At 40.7% G+C, this 18267-nt stretch overlaps 1 protein-coding gene across 1 annotated transcript; it reads left to right on the forward strand.

Annotated features, from left to right (window-relative positions):
* Positions 1 to 10809: 10809 nt before the first annotated feature.
* Positions 10810 to 16291, forward strand: miip (migration and invasion inhibitory protein). Its single transcript, XM_071895250.2, has 9 exons — positions 10810 to 11144; positions 11883 to 12085; positions 13014 to 13119; positions 13265 to 13376; positions 13483 to 13562; positions 13654 to 13780; positions 14794 to 14890; positions 15087 to 15221; positions 15432 to 16291. Exons 1-9 carry the CDS (start codon positions 10913 to 10915, stop codon positions 15564 to 15566), a joined length of 1227 nt encoding a protein of 408 aa, XP_071751351.1. The 5' UTR covers positions 10810 to 10912; the 3' UTR covers positions 15567 to 16291.
* Positions 16292 to 18267: the final 1976 nt, after the last annotated feature.

Below are 18267 nucleotides of genomic sequence, written 5' to 3' on the forward strand. Positions count from 1 at the left end.
AAATATTGAGCTCATTACATGCAGCCTCCTTCATGACTTTGACTTATTCCATTCGTTCAGCTTCTAAGGTAAGGTATTAGGTAAGAAAGCCCCAAGATATCGCTACATGTCCAGCACTGGCTTGAATAAAAGGCTAAGGTCTGAACTTTATCCTTCAGGGAAATACTGAGATATGTTACTCACAGAAATCAGAAAAGGCCAAGAGAGGATTTGTAATCAGGCATGAAATTGTTAGGTGATCTTTCCAGCCCTCCTCTGAACTGTGACGTTATCCCACAGGGAAGGTGGGAGGTGTATTGAAAAGAGAGAGTCATACATCTGTCCATGTCCTCTGTACATTAGTCTGGTTGTAAAATGGCCCATGAAATGCCTCTTTATGGAAAAAGGTGGAATTTACGCTACTGATTCTGTCAAAAGAAAACGATTTTATCTACTGCACCTGTTCTTACTAATGCTTCTTTGTACTTGTGTAAGATATAATATATGAAAGTTAGTGATTTTTAGCTACTGGTTTATTATGGTTGAACACTGTTTTGAATCAGAATTATACTTTCTTGGCAAGGTTTTTCCCACATATCCTGCTTGTATAAGCACAGTCAGCTGCATCTATGTTGTCTACCTTGTGTTGCTGTACCACTTGTTCCACTTTGTCATGATCATTACCTGACTCAGAGCAAGCTGTTTACTAACATCATTTGTCTTTTTTGTTTATTATCTCAGCAGTTTTTTTTGTCAGTTTTTGCTTGAGCTGAGCAGACACTGTATCCACAGCTCTAATTATGTTTCTGTATGGAATCTCAAATTAAATTATTGGAGATTTATTTGCTGTACTAAATGTAAGGTAGTGTATGTTGGCACTAACACAGGTCATAAATAAATACTTGACTGTCTCAGTGATTAATGGATCTGAAAAACAAGCTTGAAAGCTTTTTAATTAGGCTATTGTAGATGAATGCTATGTATTTGATGGAGAAGGTTGCACAACTTTGCTAAAAGCCTGTGCCAGAAAATCTGATATGTGCATGGAAAGAGAGGGGAAAGAGTTGCTGCGGTTGCAGTATGATGGCTTATGAAAAATTTGTCTCAAATCTAGAAAAGAAAGAATTTAAATTACAGGTTGTGTAATTTGGACCGAACATTAATTTTCTTTTCTCTATTATTATTATTATTATAGTAGGCCTAGATAAGGAAACAGCATGTTCTTATTTGTTCTTCGTTTAATTCAATTTCAATTTCTCATTTCTACTGGTTTTTGGTTTTGCTTGAAACCAGTCTTTCAAAAGCTTGCAGCTTCACAATCACAGCTTCAGATTTTCTGCTCCCTGTTAATTATGTCCGCTGTGAAATATTATTGGATTAGGCCGGCACTCAAAATGTGCTTAGCCAACCCAGCACATTTGAGCCTGTAATTGCATAGCTTCAATTTGAAACCTATTTAACGCTATTTTGTGATGAGGTGATACTATCTTGCATTTGTCCCTATTTACAAATCAGAAGATAAGTGTGTTCTTGGTTATATAAGGACGAGCTGCTGAGTGGTAAAGACTGGATGAAATAGTGGCATTGATTCTTATGTGACACAGGTGGCTGTTTAGGCAGTCCGTCTGTTGAGTATGACAGCATTAGATGTCCCTACAGACTGTCTGTCGGCTTGGTGGCACTCAGTAGATTGATTGCCTGACACCAAGGCTGTGATTAACTGGTATGTTCCTTCTCTGTTGATTTACTGCATGTGGTTTAAAGGCCTCATAGAAGCACAAAAGCCACAGCAGTGAAATAAAAGCCCCAGTACGAGGTCCCACTGCTGACTAACGCAAAAGGTAAAAAAAAAAACTTAAAGCAAACCTCATGATCTTTGTCCTCCTCTCATAAATCAGAGTCCATTAGATCACTGTTTCCACGTATGAAATGTTGAAACCAGAGCATGATTGCTTGGGTCACTGTGTACATATTCACTGGCGTCTCCACTCTTCGCTCTCACTCAAGCAAAACTTGAGCATGGTTGAACGTAATTGCTTTGGGGATAAATTCTTTGAAAAAAAAAAACAGGGCATTTGTAAAGACAGACTAATCTACTTATAGAGGGCCTGCTATACAGAAAAGTTAAGTGTGTATTAATGCCTCCGTCTCTCCTTCTGTATGCATGTGTGTGTGTGTGCATGCGTGCATGCGTGCGTGTGTGTGTATGTGTGTGCACCTACATTCCTAAATTCTCCCCCATAAATTTGGTGCAGCTGCACCTCTATAAAAAGTACATCGTTCAATTGAACATACCGTATTATTGCACACTCATTTCTGCTTTTACTAAAGCTATTCATATGCTTCAGGATAGCTCGGTCTCTATTAGTGAATATCAGCTGTAGTGTCCCAGAGACACAAACAAGAACAAAGAGTTTCTCCCTCAAATTTTTTTTTGTCACTCAGATGGAAGACTCCGTAGAGAAATAATTGGAAAAGATGGAAAAAAAAGTGGCTGTGAGTGTGCCCAGCATAATTTCCTGGGGATCATTGTAAATTTTCTGGTTTAGAACTGATAGCGGTACTAAAAAAAATTTTGTATAGTAATTCTCTGGAAATAAAAGTTCAGACAAACATTGTTCGGTATGAACCCACAAAGTCAGTCTCCCAGTCATCCTCTGTGGGGCAGCTCCAGGCTAAACATCCATATGGCATCACTAATTAGAGTTTTGGTTGTCTGCTGTATAGCCCCAGGCTTTACACCGGTACAGCATCACAATTTAGAGTTTTGGTTGTCTGGCGTTTAAGTTTGGGTGGGAGTTGCTCATGCTGACAAATACAGCTTGGACTGCTCTAAATCACATCAATACCATAGCTGAATCCTTAACTTCCTAGTGGTATTCCCATTTGACTCGATCTGACTGAATCGGTCTCTTTGTGCTCCTCAGACATCGGGCCGCTCCATCTGTCTTCTTATCTCATTGTTGTTGTCCATGTTACTGTCCACTTTACTGTTTCGTCCTGGCACCTATTGCACGCTCAGCCGTCCTGGTGAGGGATCCCTCTGGACTCGGCCGACCCAAGGCTTCTTTCCTAACAAGGTTTTCTTGGGAGTTTTTCCTTGCATGCATTAAGGGTCTAAGGTTGGTGTTGTTTAGGCTAGATAGGTCAGGTGGGCCTATCATGTCTTTCCAACATGCTATTTTGTGTCTTGTGCTTTGTTTTGTTTCATTGTGTTTCATTTTGTTGCATACTGTTTTACATCATTTTGTTCTGTGATTGATTGTTTATTAGTTAGATCTAGGTAGGCTCATTCTTTGTAAAGTCATTTGAGACATGTTTGTGATGAAGGGCTATATAAATGAATGAACTTGACTTGACTTAGCTGTTGAACAGCAGAGCGACAACAAACGGTTTTTCACTCCCAGAGTGCGATCGCTCCACCTGTCCGTCCGGTTGCAGCAGCTAGGACAACGCTTTGGCCATGCCAGGTCTAATCCTCCTTATCTTAATGGCATCCACTGCTATCGCTGGAGCAGAGGGGACAATCGACCCTTTCCGTCTCTTTATCAGTAAAACCACCTCCCTCCCCAATATCGCCCTACCACCCACTGTGTCAGACACCCCCCTCTCCATCTGATCCCTCCACTGATCTTTCACTCTCCATTTTTTCTCATTTCATGGCTGTGCTTTGTCAGAATCTTACCTAATCAGCATTTATTTTGGAGTTTTGTGTTTAAGACACTATGGCTGGTTCCTGGCCAATAAAAAACTTGTGCTACAGTAACCGCTGATACTGACTAGCCAATAAAAGGACAAATGGCCTGTGTTTTCAAGAGGACATCACACGCACATGCATGCGCACCCCACACAGAGCACACAGGGAGGATGTGTACCTTGGCTTTGGTTTATTTTCCTTTGCCTTCCCATATTCCCACTGTGACGATGGCTACTCTGCAACAGGGGAGTCGAGAAAGACTTTTTAGATCAGATAAAAAGCAGAGATAGATGGCAAGCAACAGGCCATGTGGTAGGATACCAAGTTTCCCTTTCACAGGCCCTCACACAATGTTTCTCTGTAAAACCACAAAGTCTGGATTCCCTGGATAGTTGCTCAACATCAGATAGTGAATGAATTACATTTTAACAGGAGAGCTTGTCAAAGTCATGTCAAACTTTATTTGTATACCACATATATACAAGGAAACTCAATGTGCTTTACTTTAAAAAGAGCAGCTATTGATTACAGAGGGATGTAGACTGCTCTTCTTTAGCAGTGATTTGTAAATATTCCTAAATACAGTTTTATGACTTTTCGGTTTGACATCTTGTTGCGTGATACTTCCCTATTCCCTTCTCTTCTCTCTCCTCCATTTGGGGATTGGTGATACCTGAGTTGTTTAAGGTAAATGCATCACCTGCTTTCTCTGATAAAAAACTGTACTGTGTCAGTTTCAGCATGCAGAAATTTATCTGACAAGTTGTGCTATGGCTACTCATAATCCTGGCTCTATTTTTAGATAATGACACTCTATGCTGTAAGTATGATTTAAACAGCAGGGGTTAGATCATTTCGTGTCCTGTCCTGTGCAGTGTCTTGTTCTGTGTAATTTACTGTCATGTCCTGTGTAATTAGGGTGTTGTACCATTAGGTGGCCACTGTGTCCTGTCCGTTCCATCCATTTCTACGTCTTGTCCTGTATAATGTTTGCCCTGTACCATATTATCTTGTCATACCACTTCTTTGTATGCATTTAGTACACTTTTATTGGAAGTGCACCATTATTTACACATTTGGACACACAGCATTTAAAAAAAAACATTCCAAGGTTGTAAATGAAGCCTCGTCTGTAGCCTACAATTAACTTTTGAAAATTACACGCGGTCTTGACACAACAATGCGCCAACTGATGGCCTGCATTCCAATGTCTTTTGATCTCTTTTGATCTCATCAGAACATTTAGCAGAATATATTCATAGAATAATCAATGAATCCAGTATCAGGCATTTGGAAAACATCACTGACTGGGATATATACTGGAAAGTCGATTTATAATTAATCTTTCACAACAGAATAAGGTGTGAAATTAAAGCTAACTTATTCCTTATGTATAAAGAAACCTGGTCTATTGACATCTGGTTTAAACCTACATTAAGGATATACTGTCAAATCCAAGAATACTCATATTACAGGACCTTATTTTGTTTTAAAATTAGAACTAGAAGTCATAGATCTCTGTGCACAGTTATGGTCAGGTACATTGCCATTAGCTATTGAAACAGGTAGGTTTAGTAATACTCCTGAAGATGAAAGAACATGTCTACTTTGTGATTTGGGAGAAATTGAGAAGGAGATTAATTTTATGTTTTACTGTCTGGCATATGATGATCTAAGAAATGTGTCATAAATGTGTCAAAATGACTTCTGTTTCTATGAATTTCTTTTGGCTAGATGATTATGAAAAACTATGTTTTAGAAAGATTAGTTTACTTATTGCTCGTTTCATTTGTAAAGCATGGGGTGGGGGGGCGGGCAGAATATTTTACTTGTGTGATATCTTTTTCTTTTCTATGATACTACTTGCAAGTGTCATGTAAGTAAACACAATTTAGCAATCTATTTAAAATTTATACAAGATAAAGCATCTTGTGCAGGCTACTTAAATTATTATTAATCATTGTGGGTTGTGCTGCCTGGGTCCTGTCATATGCCACAAGTGTGTTGCCTGTTCCTGTCCTATGTTGTGCTGTCGTAACCTATTCATAGTATTCTGTTACATCATCACACGGCCATCTTGGTAGGTGACTGTAATAAATTAACAGATGATTATAATCAAATAACAGCCAGCCAGTGAGCTGTGTATATGGTAAAGTACCATATTGGTAGGAAATGCATGTGACATGATGGGAATACTATGAATAATTATACAGGACAAGACAAAATGATTTGGCCCATACTGGAGAGAAATCCATAGATAAACATAAGATGATCCATCTTAACTTGCATCTTGTAAATAAACTGCCATAAAAGAAAAAAAAGCTCCTTTGAGGTAGCATTATGTAAAAAAACAAAACAAGTGTGTGGAGTTTCACTGGAATTACCAATAGAGCTTACTATGTTGCCCTCTTCATGTGAGTAAGTAGGTGCAGTTTTGAAAAGTTAGCTGCCGGCTGTCTAGGATACAGATTTACATCCTTGGAAAAATGTTTACAAAGGGGCAGTTCTTTTCCAAATGTGTAAATAATGGTGACAATCGAATAAATGTTTTCTTGTGCTGAACACTGGCGGACTCGGGGGGGGGGGGGGGGGGGGGGGGGGGGGGGCAACCATGGTTCAACCATGGGTGCCCCCATGGTTGAAAAGGTGTAGCTAAAGTGCCGTCTATAGAGGGCCCTATTGGCTGCCCTTCACATGGGAAAAAAATGATTGAGTGCCCTCTAGGGTGCCCCTTCATGCAATAAATTATGATGATGTGCCCTCTGGAGCAAGAAAATTTGATAACGTGTCTTAATGAGTGCCCTTCTAGTGGAGAAAACGTGATGCAGTGCCCTATAAGGTGCCCTTACAATGGTCTAAACTTGACGTTCCCTATGGGTGCCCTTCCAATGGAAAAGGGTGCCGTTATGAAGTGCCCTCTATGCCGCCCCTACATGACATTGTCCCAAAAGGTGCCCTTTCCAGTAGAGAAAATGGGATGCAGTGCTGTATAGGGTACTCCTACAGGTGAGAAAACATGATGAAGTGCCCAATTAGGTGCTCCTCTAATGGAGAAGTGCCCCTCCAGTGGATAAAATGTGATGCAGTGCTGTAAAGGGTGTCCCTACATGTGTGAGAATGTGGGGAAGTTTCCTAATGGATGCCCCTCCAGTGGAGAAAATGTGATGTGGTGCCATATAGGTACCCTTACAATGGGATAAACTTGAGGTTCCCTACAGGTGCCTTTCTGATGAAAAACTCATGAAGTGCCCTCTTAGATGCCCTTCCAAGAAAACACGATGAAGTGCCTTTGCAATGGAGAGAAAAAAATCCCAGTGAAGAAAATGAGATGCAGTGCCCTACAGTCTCCCCTACAACGTGCCCTCTCTAGGGCAGGCTTTCCCAAAGTGGGTGCCGTGACGACAGTCTAGGGGTGCCGCCAAATACTTTGATAAGATTTTGAATTTACCTCTCAAACCCTGCTTACATTCAAAACACATTGTATGGCTGCTAACAAATCTTTTCTGCGTTTTTGCAAGGGGCTGATAAGTTAGGCTAATATCTAGCTAGCATTTTGATGTAATCTCATCTGCACTGTCCCTGTTTTTTATTTTTCAATGTACCCTTTAGGTTAGGTTAGATTATGTTAGGTTAACTGTATTTGATAGTAAAAGACAAAGTAAATTGTTGCCAACGATGACACAATAAAGTTTAAAATACTCATTCCCATTGTTAAAATCCTACATCTATTCCATCCATTTAAGTTTTCAGTTTTAGCCACACCCCTCTAGAATGTTCAGATGTCAGAGGGGGCTTAATACAGTCTGAGCTGTAACCCTGACATCCTACTACAGTGTGTGAGGTAGGTAATACAGCAAGCTTTCTTTGAAGTTGTAAAGATTGAGTTTTACCAATGATGCATTACTAAATACTAATGTATGTACACTGCAAGTGCTTTTATAGATAGCTGTATCACATTTTTTAGCCTAGATGCCTAAGGAGCTAGCTAACTAAACAGGTACCTTGCTTAGCTGATTCTATGCTAACCTGTGGACTCAATTTGGAAATCAAGCAGAAGTGTAAAAATCCTTCCCTAACCTGTTGCAAACAAACAAAGCAAACAAAGCCCCTAAACTACAGTAGGCCTATAAGTCTAACTGTTAAAATTTTGGGATTATGGAGTTGATAGCTTTTTTGTTATTTTGAAGGTGATAATGGTTAGTGGTGATAGACTATAGCCTATGTGAGTGCAATTTTCATATATTCTTTTTATTCACCATTTCATTTTGCATCCCTAACTAAAAATCACTATATTCTTTTTGGCACTTACAGTGTGTTTGTGATAGCCTACTCAGCGGTGAGTTTATAGTGACCTTGTGGCATAGCCTATAATCTCTTACAGTGGGCTATTACTTAATGCGTTTCTGTGGCATGATATTTTTTTGCGCGATAATAGACTATATTCAAGTTATAAAGTAACCTTCTAAGATGCAGTTACTATGTTTTACTTTAGAGGTGTTTGTGAAATAAACATTTTAAAGGTTTATAGTTCCCTGTGTGTTTTTATCATAGAGGTGTGGTTATACTTTTAATCTGGATCGCCTAATAACATAATGTTAAGCTTAATCAAGGATGAAGACTATTTCATCATACATGATGCATCATAGCTTTTTGCGCGCTGGTGGGGCCCCATGTCGTGCAGTAGGTGCCCTTTTTATTTTTTCGCCCCTGCCCTTCAAACAGCCTGAGTCCGCCACTGGTGCTGAATGTATTCAAAGATATAGCATGACAAGACAATAGCTAACCCTCTATCCAAAATATTTTCTAAAGTGGCATGTCCCCCTCCACAGGTTATCAAAGATCAAGACAAATATAAAGATGTTCATCAACGTACTGCTACTGGTTTCTCAGGCCATTCCCCAAAACTACTCTCAGTGCTATGGGACCCAATGATTTTACCACCCTCAGCTAAATACACCTTTTGTATCCTCATGATGATGACATAGAAAATAAACCTTTACTTTTTAATGTGGGGTCAATTTTCCGCTAAACTGCTAATAATGACACCTTAGTAAACCTGGAGTAATTCCCATTTTTGTTGTTGTTTTTGTTGTTGCGGAGTCCGTTATCTGTGCCTAATGAACGATGAAGCATTCCGGCAGCAGGCAGTAATTGGTTGGAGCCCAACAGTGGGAGAGTAATTACAGAGACAGAGAGGAGTATATGACTTCATGACTGGCACCGTTTAATGATAATGGGGTGCAACTCCACACTACTGTGGTCAACTAATCACACCGGGCTGGCTTGGACACCTCTCGATGCAAACGAGCCGTGACTGGAATACCGAACACCGGCTCGCCCACGCAGTTCCGCACCATTCGCTCCGCAGGGGATCGTGCATATCATTATGGCTCTGACCCTCTGCCACCTGCAGGACTGATTAGTGTCACCACGGATGGACAGGTTTAATGTAAATAAACTAATGTCATCAAGCCGCACAGCAGAGGATGAACACATAGGCCTACAAATATCTCCACTTTTACAAGCACTGGTTGTCCTTTAAGAATCATACAATGGGGGGAAAAAACATGTTGATTTTGCTGAAACCAACAATCACAACAACATTCAGTCATCAGTTGCAACCACACTGAGGAAAGTAATTTTGACGATGTTTAAGTATACTTAAATCTGAAACATCTGCTGGTAATAATATACTTAATCACTGAGTGCGTAAACCACAATGGCCCAGCCACCACCAGGCAGACTGAGACTGAGTCTGAGAAGAAAAGCTTGGGAGCTCCTAGTTGGCTGAGGCTGGGGTCCAGTCGGGTAGCAAGCAATGTACAATCTGATGGCTGTCAGCACAAAAGAGCGCCTAAGATGCTCGGTTTTGCTCCTTAGTGGGGGTGAGGCAGAGGCTAAAGATGCTCTGTAGCTGCCACCTGGCCACCACAGAGCGGGTGGGAGGTGTTGCTTAGGATGGAGTTCAGTTTAGTCTTCATCCTTCCCTCTGCTACTGCCTCCGGCATGACAAGGCTCAGTCCAACAACACAGTCAGCCTTTCTCACAAAGTTGTTTATCTTTCCTGCCTGCTTCCCCCACCTTTGTGCAGATTGAAGGAGCATGGAGAGTCATCTGTGGCACACATTTAAAGACCTGAGCCTCCTCAAGAAGAACAATACTCTGACCTGGGGCGCAGTAGTGGGGGGGTATAGAGGTACTGAAGTGTCTGGACTAACATGCCTTTTGTGATCCTCAAGTGTATATCTATAAATATTTGAAACTTTTATTTCACAACTGCTCTGGTTTTGAAACAGGGTTTGGTTGAACTCTTCAAAACTGAAAACAAACACAACTTTCTCAAAAATGTGATATAGCAGCTGTTGTGTTATCTGGCACAAACTGGACAATGCAGGAATATTATTTTGGCTCAGTTTTCCCTGTGCAGGCTGAAACAAAACTGTCCTCCCTGGACAGACTTTGAACAGGGGACTACTGGTTAAAGTATGGTGATGATAGTTGGAATAATGGTGGTGTGGGGATGAGAGGAAAGTGGAGGGGGGTCCTGCACACGGGACCCATAATGCCTAGCTACACCCCTGACTCTGCCCCCTCTTGTATAGTGTTGTTGTCAAGGAGGTTCTATGTTGTTGTCAGTGCAGTTTGTTGTTGATGTGCAGCTCCAGGCCCTTGTAGGAGTGCACCATCTCCACTTACCCCAGTCTGGATCTTCACAGACTGGCCTCTTATGTCTGAAATCTACTGACAGCTCTTTCTTACTGATCTTGAGCTGCAGGTAGTTCTCTAGCAGATGATTCACAATAATCTTTCTTGACTAGAGAAATAAAATATGTGAATTTATGGGTAAAATAGGGATTTTTTTCATAGCAGCATTTGTCACTTATTTTACATGACTTCACAACAGTTCTCCTCATCTTCAAAATAGTTAAGAGGTACTTGGACCATTGTAAACTCTGTCCAAAGTCTCAAATAAAGTAAATAGCACCCTCTGTTGTTCACTATCGTGCCCTGAAGCTAAACTCCACAGTGTGTGCCTGTCGCTTTAAAAAGCCTCGGACGGTGACATGGCATTATGGGTAACTGGTTTGTAACCAATCAAATCAATGTTGTCAACGCGTTGTTATGGAAGTGGTAAAGCCAGATAACTCTGAATAACAAAGAACACTGAAACTTTCGCTATTTATTTTACAATTACTAAACACGCGTTTTAATGGGGTGTAAATAAACAAATGTACGATGTCCGACGCCGATCGACTGAGTGTTTTGCGAGAGCGTAACAAGGATTTATTGATGCAGTTGAGGCAGCAAAGAGACAGATTGCAGCATCTAAACTGCGCCCAAAGCCACGAGAGGGAGAGTGAAGATGGGGCAGAGGAGATAGGAAAACCAGCAGAGGTTTTGACCCTAACTGATGGAGACCGCGGCCCTGCAAGAGCGGCCCTCGCCAAACCCACTGTGTCCTATGCGGGTAATGAAACATTTGAAATTAAAGCCAAAACGAAGTCAAGGGGTGGGGGTGAGGGGTGAGACCAGTCAGGCTGCCCTCTTCTTTACTGTACATTATTCCTGGCGGTTGGAGATATCAGGACTCTTGTCCCTAACTGCCTATCAGAAGAAGCCTTTTGCTGCCATTCATTTTGTACAGTATGACAGCTTCCACAGACCTGAATTTTGTCCGAGCTAGATAATCCATCACAGTAAATATGAAGTCTTGGTTTGGTTTTGTCAAAGTTACTGTTTTGTCCTTATTTCATCGAGCCCGAGTTGAATGTTTTCATATCAGTGCGCGAATACATTATGCTCTGCTTGAGACCTGAGACCCACAGGAAGAAATTGAACTCTCCGCCAGAAAATAATCCCTCAAAAACATGTCGCTTTACCAGCTTTATTGTCATTACCATGCCTTGTCATTTGGGGTGTCTTTGTTAGCAGGCGCAGCAGTTAATTTCAAGCTAGGTTTGACACCCTAAAATTTGTATTGTAGCTTGTATGTAAAATCTACGAAGAATCTATGAACAAGTAAATGTTTAAAAAAAGAAAATCTGCTTACATGCGACATGCATTGCAAAATTATTTGGGGTTCATTTAAACTAGACAGAAGTCAATGGGCAATAACTCTAAATGACACTGCTATTCTCCTTTTAATTTGGAATGATAATGTTGTGCTTTGTCCTGATGGAGAAATCTGTTCCTCTATCCCCATCAGATACATGTAGGAGACAGACAGGCATGCAGTGCACTGTTTCCACACCGTCTTTGACCTCCAAACATAGACAAGGAACTGCTGACCACACTGTGTCATCAGAAGTTTTCAAATTCAGCCTCAGACGCCCTGCAGTCCATGTCAGACCACAGGACACCAGAGGACCCGGCACCAAGTCCAGTCTTCAGGATCGGGGCCAAAAACAGGTGAGCAAAAGAAACATAGGAAGATCTGCTCACCTGTTATTTGCCCCTTTATTATTTTTATTAGTTGTACGGTGTCAAGTACGATATCATACACACCGAACTACGCTTATCCTGCTCTGCAAATTTCCCATAAAGTAAGCAGTGTTATCCAAACTAGTCAGCTTAAAGAAATAGCCTAGTTCATCCCAAAAATGAAATTTCAGTTAATACCTACTCACCCCCATGTTGAGGGAAACTCCATTAGCCCCTGTTGTTCACTCTCAGCTTCCTACCAAACTATTGAAGTCTTTTTACAGCTCCAAAGACACATAAACTGTCCAGCAAATTTCTCTAAACAGCTTGTGCAGCATAATCCATAATTGAAGCCAGAAGATTGCACTGTGTGTCTTGCACCCCACAGCGCTCTGGAGGAAGACTCTGCTTGCTACTGTAGGATGCGTGGGACCAGAGCATTGTCAGTGAGGAAAATATAGGAGATACTGAGTTAAATATTGGGCTTTTGGACCCACTGTGCAATTGTTTGGATACAAAACACTTGGATTATGCTGTATGAGCTGTTTGGAGAAATTTGATGGACATTTTAATGCTTTTTTTTGGAGCTGGAAAAAGAAGATAGCCCTTTAACTCCAGTAGTTTGGGAGAAGGATTAGATGGAACAACAGGGACAAACTCACTGTGTATTTGGTTTCTGTATGAAATTTGAGAGTTTTGACTGGCATGGGGGCGTGAGCAGATAATGACTGAAGTTTCATTTTGAGATGAACTCTTTCTTTAAAATATCAGATTTGCAGGGGCCTTGTATATTTTGATAGTGCTTAAAACATAAAGACACTACTTAGCCACGGAAAATGTGACTTTTGTAGCTCAACTGAATCACATTGGAAAATACTGATCACTAATGCTCTGAATCATTTTTCTGCATTTGTAGAGGGAGGTGGGAAGTAGAGTCACGTTTCAGTCTGATGAATGGAAGGAGATGTCTGCCTCAGATAGGCACCACCTGCAGCCCTTACTTGGATATGACTGGATAGCAGGTACTCATTATTGGTCTGTCTAGTATACCGCCCCCCCCCCCCCCCACCCCCTCTCCCTCTCTCTCTCTCACTCTCATACTTATACACATATCCAACAAAACAACTACTAGCAGGTGTTCTGAGATGTCTATTCCTTCCCTCTTAGGAGTGCTGGATGTGGAGAGCTGCTTGGCGGAGCGCTCTGAGGACTTCTTCAATGACCTGCGCACATTTCGATCAGTCAATAAAGACGAATGTGTCCACAGCCAGCAAGCAGGGTGAGTGGTTCTCACTTGATTGCACTTGTGACTGATTACATGTGTCAAGCTTACCTGTGATTGATGACACCTTAATTAAATGACTATTAATTGGCTCTCCTCAAAGATTTCCTGAGGAGAACCATTCAGTCCCAGCACTGCTAGCAGACAAGGACGGCCCAGAGGCTAACATGGACACTCATCAGTGTAAGAGGGCTAATTTAACTGAACAGCTTATTCTCATTATTTATTTATTTCAAGCCAAGTAATTCTCAGTGTCTGCTCTGCTCTTGTCCAGGTACGTTCTCTTACAGGATTAACAGCAGACTGTTCCCGGTCCCACTTCACTCTCAGGAGTGTTGTCCTGTGTGCAAAAAGCCCAAATCCACTCACCCTCACACTACTGCTGAACCAGCTTTTATCAGGTGATGATGATGTTCAGGCGTGTGCTGATTGCTCCTTAAAACAAATTTAACTGCATTTTAATTGCATTTTCCGGACACTTAAGAACACCCTGTATATATTTGGTATCAATTGAAAGACAAACTTCTTTAATTTGACATGATGTACATCCTACGACCGTGTCTTGGATGCGACAGTGGTTTGCCTAGTTAATAAACCTTTTTTCTCCCTATTCATGCAGTATTGTCTAAATCATGTGCTTTTTCTGGGTTTACTGATCCAAAACAAAAACAAAAAAAAGCCAACTATAGGAAACTAACATGATCCTAAGAGGACTAAGGTAGTGGCTCTTAAAGTGGGGTCTGGGGACCCCCAGGGGTCCTTGAGGGGGTTCCATGGGGTCCCCAGCAAAATGAGGAATAGATTCATTTAATTCTAATGTAATTTACTAGAAATTGTCCTAATTAGAAAATGTATAAAAATGACTATTCTAATCAGCTTTGCTTTCACCACTATTATCTCCCCACATGATACTATTCACTACTAAATCAACAACATGTGTCAACAAAATGTGTCTGTTTGTTGGTCTGTGGCATGACAATGTTTGTGAAGCACTTGGGACGGTTTGGGGCTTTAAAATCTATGAAGAGGCTTTCACCAAATTTCCTTTCAAACTATCACAGTCAACGGTCCTCACTGTTCTAAACATTATTCAAGAGATTTTGAACATTGTAAGACTCCTTTAAGGAATTGCAACATGAATTTTAAGCATTTTGTTTTTCCAGCAAGTCAAGCTATTTTTATTTTTGTCAAGCTAAAATGCATAAAAATAATCTGCAGTTGCAGTTCCTCTCTTCGTGTCTCACTTTGTGTACTTGGCAGTCGCTCTTCCACTGGTGTGTGTGTGTGTGTGTGTGTGTGTCCCTGATGCTGTTGAAATGTGATCTTTTCAAGTCTTTCTAAGTTACACACCAATCATCAAGCAGTTGTGACATGTATATTCCCACGTGAATTTTCTTCCTCTTTAATTTCTAAGGGTCAGCATTCCTCGTTCCACTCTCTTGCCATCTTACAAGTACAAAGCCCATCGGCGATGCAGTTTCGACCCCTCTGATAGTTTGGGGTTACCATCGGTGAGTGTGACCAAAGTGCTTGAATGAGAAACGGCCACTGCATGATGATTTTTGATTTTCAACTCAGACATTAATATTCATTTTCCAACTGTGACCTTTTGCTTATTGTGTTAACCCCTGTATGTTTAAATTCACTTAGTTTCATTAGTATACCTTGTGCTGGATCTCATAGCATGCCTTGTTTGATGTTCTCCAGCACTGTCTCTCAGGCTGGTCGAACACCGGTCAGAGCAGCCAACCTCAGCCCAGCAGCCTCGACCTACGCAGCAGTGTGAATAATATGAAGACCTGCGCTGAGCTGCCGTGGGCACAGTCGCACAACAAGGAGCAGGTGATGAGACATTGCAGGCTTCCTATTAAATCCCAAACTAAAAACATTACTGGAAACTAATAACAGTACTGTAGTATAATGCTGGTCTCAGAAAAGGAAGAAAATATGATTAGGTATGCAGTGTAAAAACAATGAGAAACAGTGTTGAGTCTTATGGGGAAATATATGGCACGATTCTCAGTGTTAATTACATTATTTATTGTTTTTCAGGATCTCTCTGTGACCAGAGTGTCCGGCCACCAGCGCCCCGACCAGATCTTTAATGTGTCTCGCTTAGCTCGCCACCGCTTCCAGCACTTTTCTCCCAAAGGCAAACTAGGTATCACATCTTACCCTGTGTACTGACAAGACACTGGAAATACATTTTTGATTGATCATTGTAATTCCAAAGAGAACCATTTGATAATGCTCCTGTTTTTATATTCATGTTTTAAGCATCAGTCAGTATTGCTTGATTTTTGTGAATATTTTATTTCAATAATGTTGTGGTTTTGATTCTCTAATAAATTTTTACTGTTTAAATTAAATTTTGGAATTTGAAGCAAAGTCATTTTCTCCATGTTTGCCATGTGAAATCACTCGATGTTAGGTAATGTAAATAGCACATCACCTTTTGTAACTGACTAATACTATATGAAATATGAGATTATTTGTTTTAAAAAATGGATGGATGAAAGGTGACCTGTGAAGTAGCTGACTTAGTTTTGCTATTTTTTATAGACTTAAGGGGTAAAGATCTGCAAGATTAATAAGATGGGAATAATGTACAAAATGGAGCATCTTATGCCCATTTAACCTCATGTTGATAGAAATTTCCTTTTAATTGTACTGCGTAAATTGTCATCTGAATTGAAAGCACACTGGTGTACACTTTGCATGTGAATGTCAGTCGCGTCATAATGTTATGTCACAGTGGAAAGGCTCACTCAGAATAAGGGGAAATGGTTAACAGAAGAGGGGGCAGATGAAGTATACACTGTTTTAGAATGACATTATGAGGGTTAATCTGCATATACTTTTTTTTAAGTGTAATGTAATAAAAATGGTGGAAAATGTTTCAGCAAATTTGAGCACATTTTTCTCGTTTTTAGAAAGTGATATTGAGTAATCTCTCTTGCTCACACACTAGTTCACATTTCCCTTTCCAGTTGTTTGTTTTGGCTCCCAGTTTGACACTTCTGTTTTTAACTTCCGTTGAAGCTCGTCTACTGTGGGACTGAGAACTGAGAACGTAAGAGGGCAATATACAGTAGTTGCAATTCACAGGAAGCCACAACCACATAAGCTATTTAATGTCAAATACTGAAGCTGTCCCACCTATCACACCTAAAGAGAAGCACGCCACGAACCGTAGAGTTTTTTCCAATTCCTCTGTGCACACTGTAGGCTAAATGATTTGAATAAGCAGGGTAGCATTGCATACGTACAGTACAACGCATCAGGGCGTGTGTGTTGAATAGAATCAACTAAAAAAGTCCAGACTTGAACTCAAGTAAAAAGAAAAGAAATGTAATTCTATTGTGAAATCTTCTCTTGTCACTTGATTAGAGTGCAGCAGAGAAACATTGGTATGAATTGTTGAGTTCCTGTTTGATGCAGTGCTGACTCTTGAAGCTACATACTTAAAAGTTTCACAGCACAAACAGCTCAGTCAAAGGAAAGTATCAACAATGTATTGTTTTCTGGCAGGGTTCCTGCTGATAGCCATCTTAGAGCCTGGCTGCCTTTTATAAGAGATTTTGCTTTGTGCAAGTCATATGAGGTTTTGTGGTACTATGTTGGATTTTACCACACAAAAGGTGTTAAAAGAAAACACTGGTACTCATTTCCCCTCTACATGGTCTCTGGTTTTGAGACACCAAAGTGGATGTTCTGCCCATTGCACGTTTCATTAGATAACCTAGAATGGAAAGCTGCAGTGATGCCATTTAGCTTCAAACTCCAACATCCCACTGACAGTAATCTTTGTCAATATGAAGCCCTAATCCATCACTGGAGATTTAGTGGTGATCAATTTCTGAGGGGAGGCTTCCTTCAGCTCTTCAGGTAACCTTGATAACAGTCAGAGAGATACCAGACAAATGGCATTTATCAAATAGTCCAGGAGGAATACTGCAACTTGTAAAGGTGGGATTAGGGGAGATGAACCAAAAAGTGGACAACACAGGTATTTTCCTTCAAGAGTGAATACTGAATACTATGCATGCAGCCTTAAAACTCTTTTTATTAGTCTGTATCAGTCACACTCCAGCAAAATGTTGAAGGTATGAAAATGTCATAAAACACCCTCAGAATTACATTTTTTTATATATAATTCTACAACAACAAAGTGTAGTACAGTAGATAAAACATGCAATGACAATGTGGGCTTATCAACAGTGCCGTGACACTGCGTTACTTGAGCAACAAAAAAATGTTGAGGATGTGGGAGGGGGAACTTTATTGTGAAATGTCATCGCCTCATGCAGGCAAGAAGAAAGGGAAGCACAGGGGCATTAAACTGGGCACAGCAGCAGCACCTATTTTTTTTTCTTTTCTTTCTTTTAGTATCTTGCATCCACAGCCTGTATGGACTTGTGAGAAATAATCATGACAGAAATCAAAAAGGATAGTTCCACAAGACAAATCCTTATACAGTTCATGAGAGAAACAAGTGGACTTGGATGCTAAGACCTATACTGGAGGGCTACGTTCAAATGAATCAATAGATCTTTGTGTGTGTGTGTGTGTGTGTGTGTGTGTGTGTGTGTGTGTGTGTGTGTGTGTGTGTGTGTGTGTGTGTGTGTTCCCCTGTATAGGATACATTTGTCATTGCTTTCCCACCCCAAGGAGCAGGGTTGGAGAAAACAGGACTTAAGCAGCAGGAACAGATACTTTCTGTCACCTGTCACATAGTAACCTGAACTGAACCTGCTTTCTGCTTGAAGGATGGTCTCCCTTATCACAAATGAATAAATATCATGTTTCTCATTAATTAACATTCATTAAAGCTTTAATGTAGTTATAATAGCCTATATCGGTGGGCCCAGGTGATTGGAACCTGTAG

The sequence above is a fragment of the Centroberyx gerrardi genome, chromosome 5 (genome assembly GCF_048128805.1).
Source record: "Centroberyx gerrardi isolate f3 chromosome 5, fCenGer3.hap1.cur.20231027, whole genome shotgun sequence".
NCBI classification, from domain to species: Eukaryota; Metazoa; Chordata; class Actinopteri; order Beryciformes; family Berycidae; genus Centroberyx; species Centroberyx gerrardi.

Excerpts from the sequence above, each read along its gene's own strand:
- miip (XM_071895250.2), top strand. The coding sequence starts at position 10,913 with ATGTCCGACGCCGATCGACTGAGTGTTTTGCGAGAGCGTAACAAGGAT. Across the intron at positions 13,377-13,482 it reads GTCCACAGCCAGCAAGCAGG|ATTTCCTGAGGAGAACCATT; the intron begins GTGAGTGGTTCT and ends CTCTCCTCAAAG. Across the intron at positions 15,222-15,431 it reads AGTCGCACAACAAGGAGCAG|GATCTCTCTGTGACCAGAGT; the intron begins GTGATGAGACAT and ends ATTGTTTTTCAG.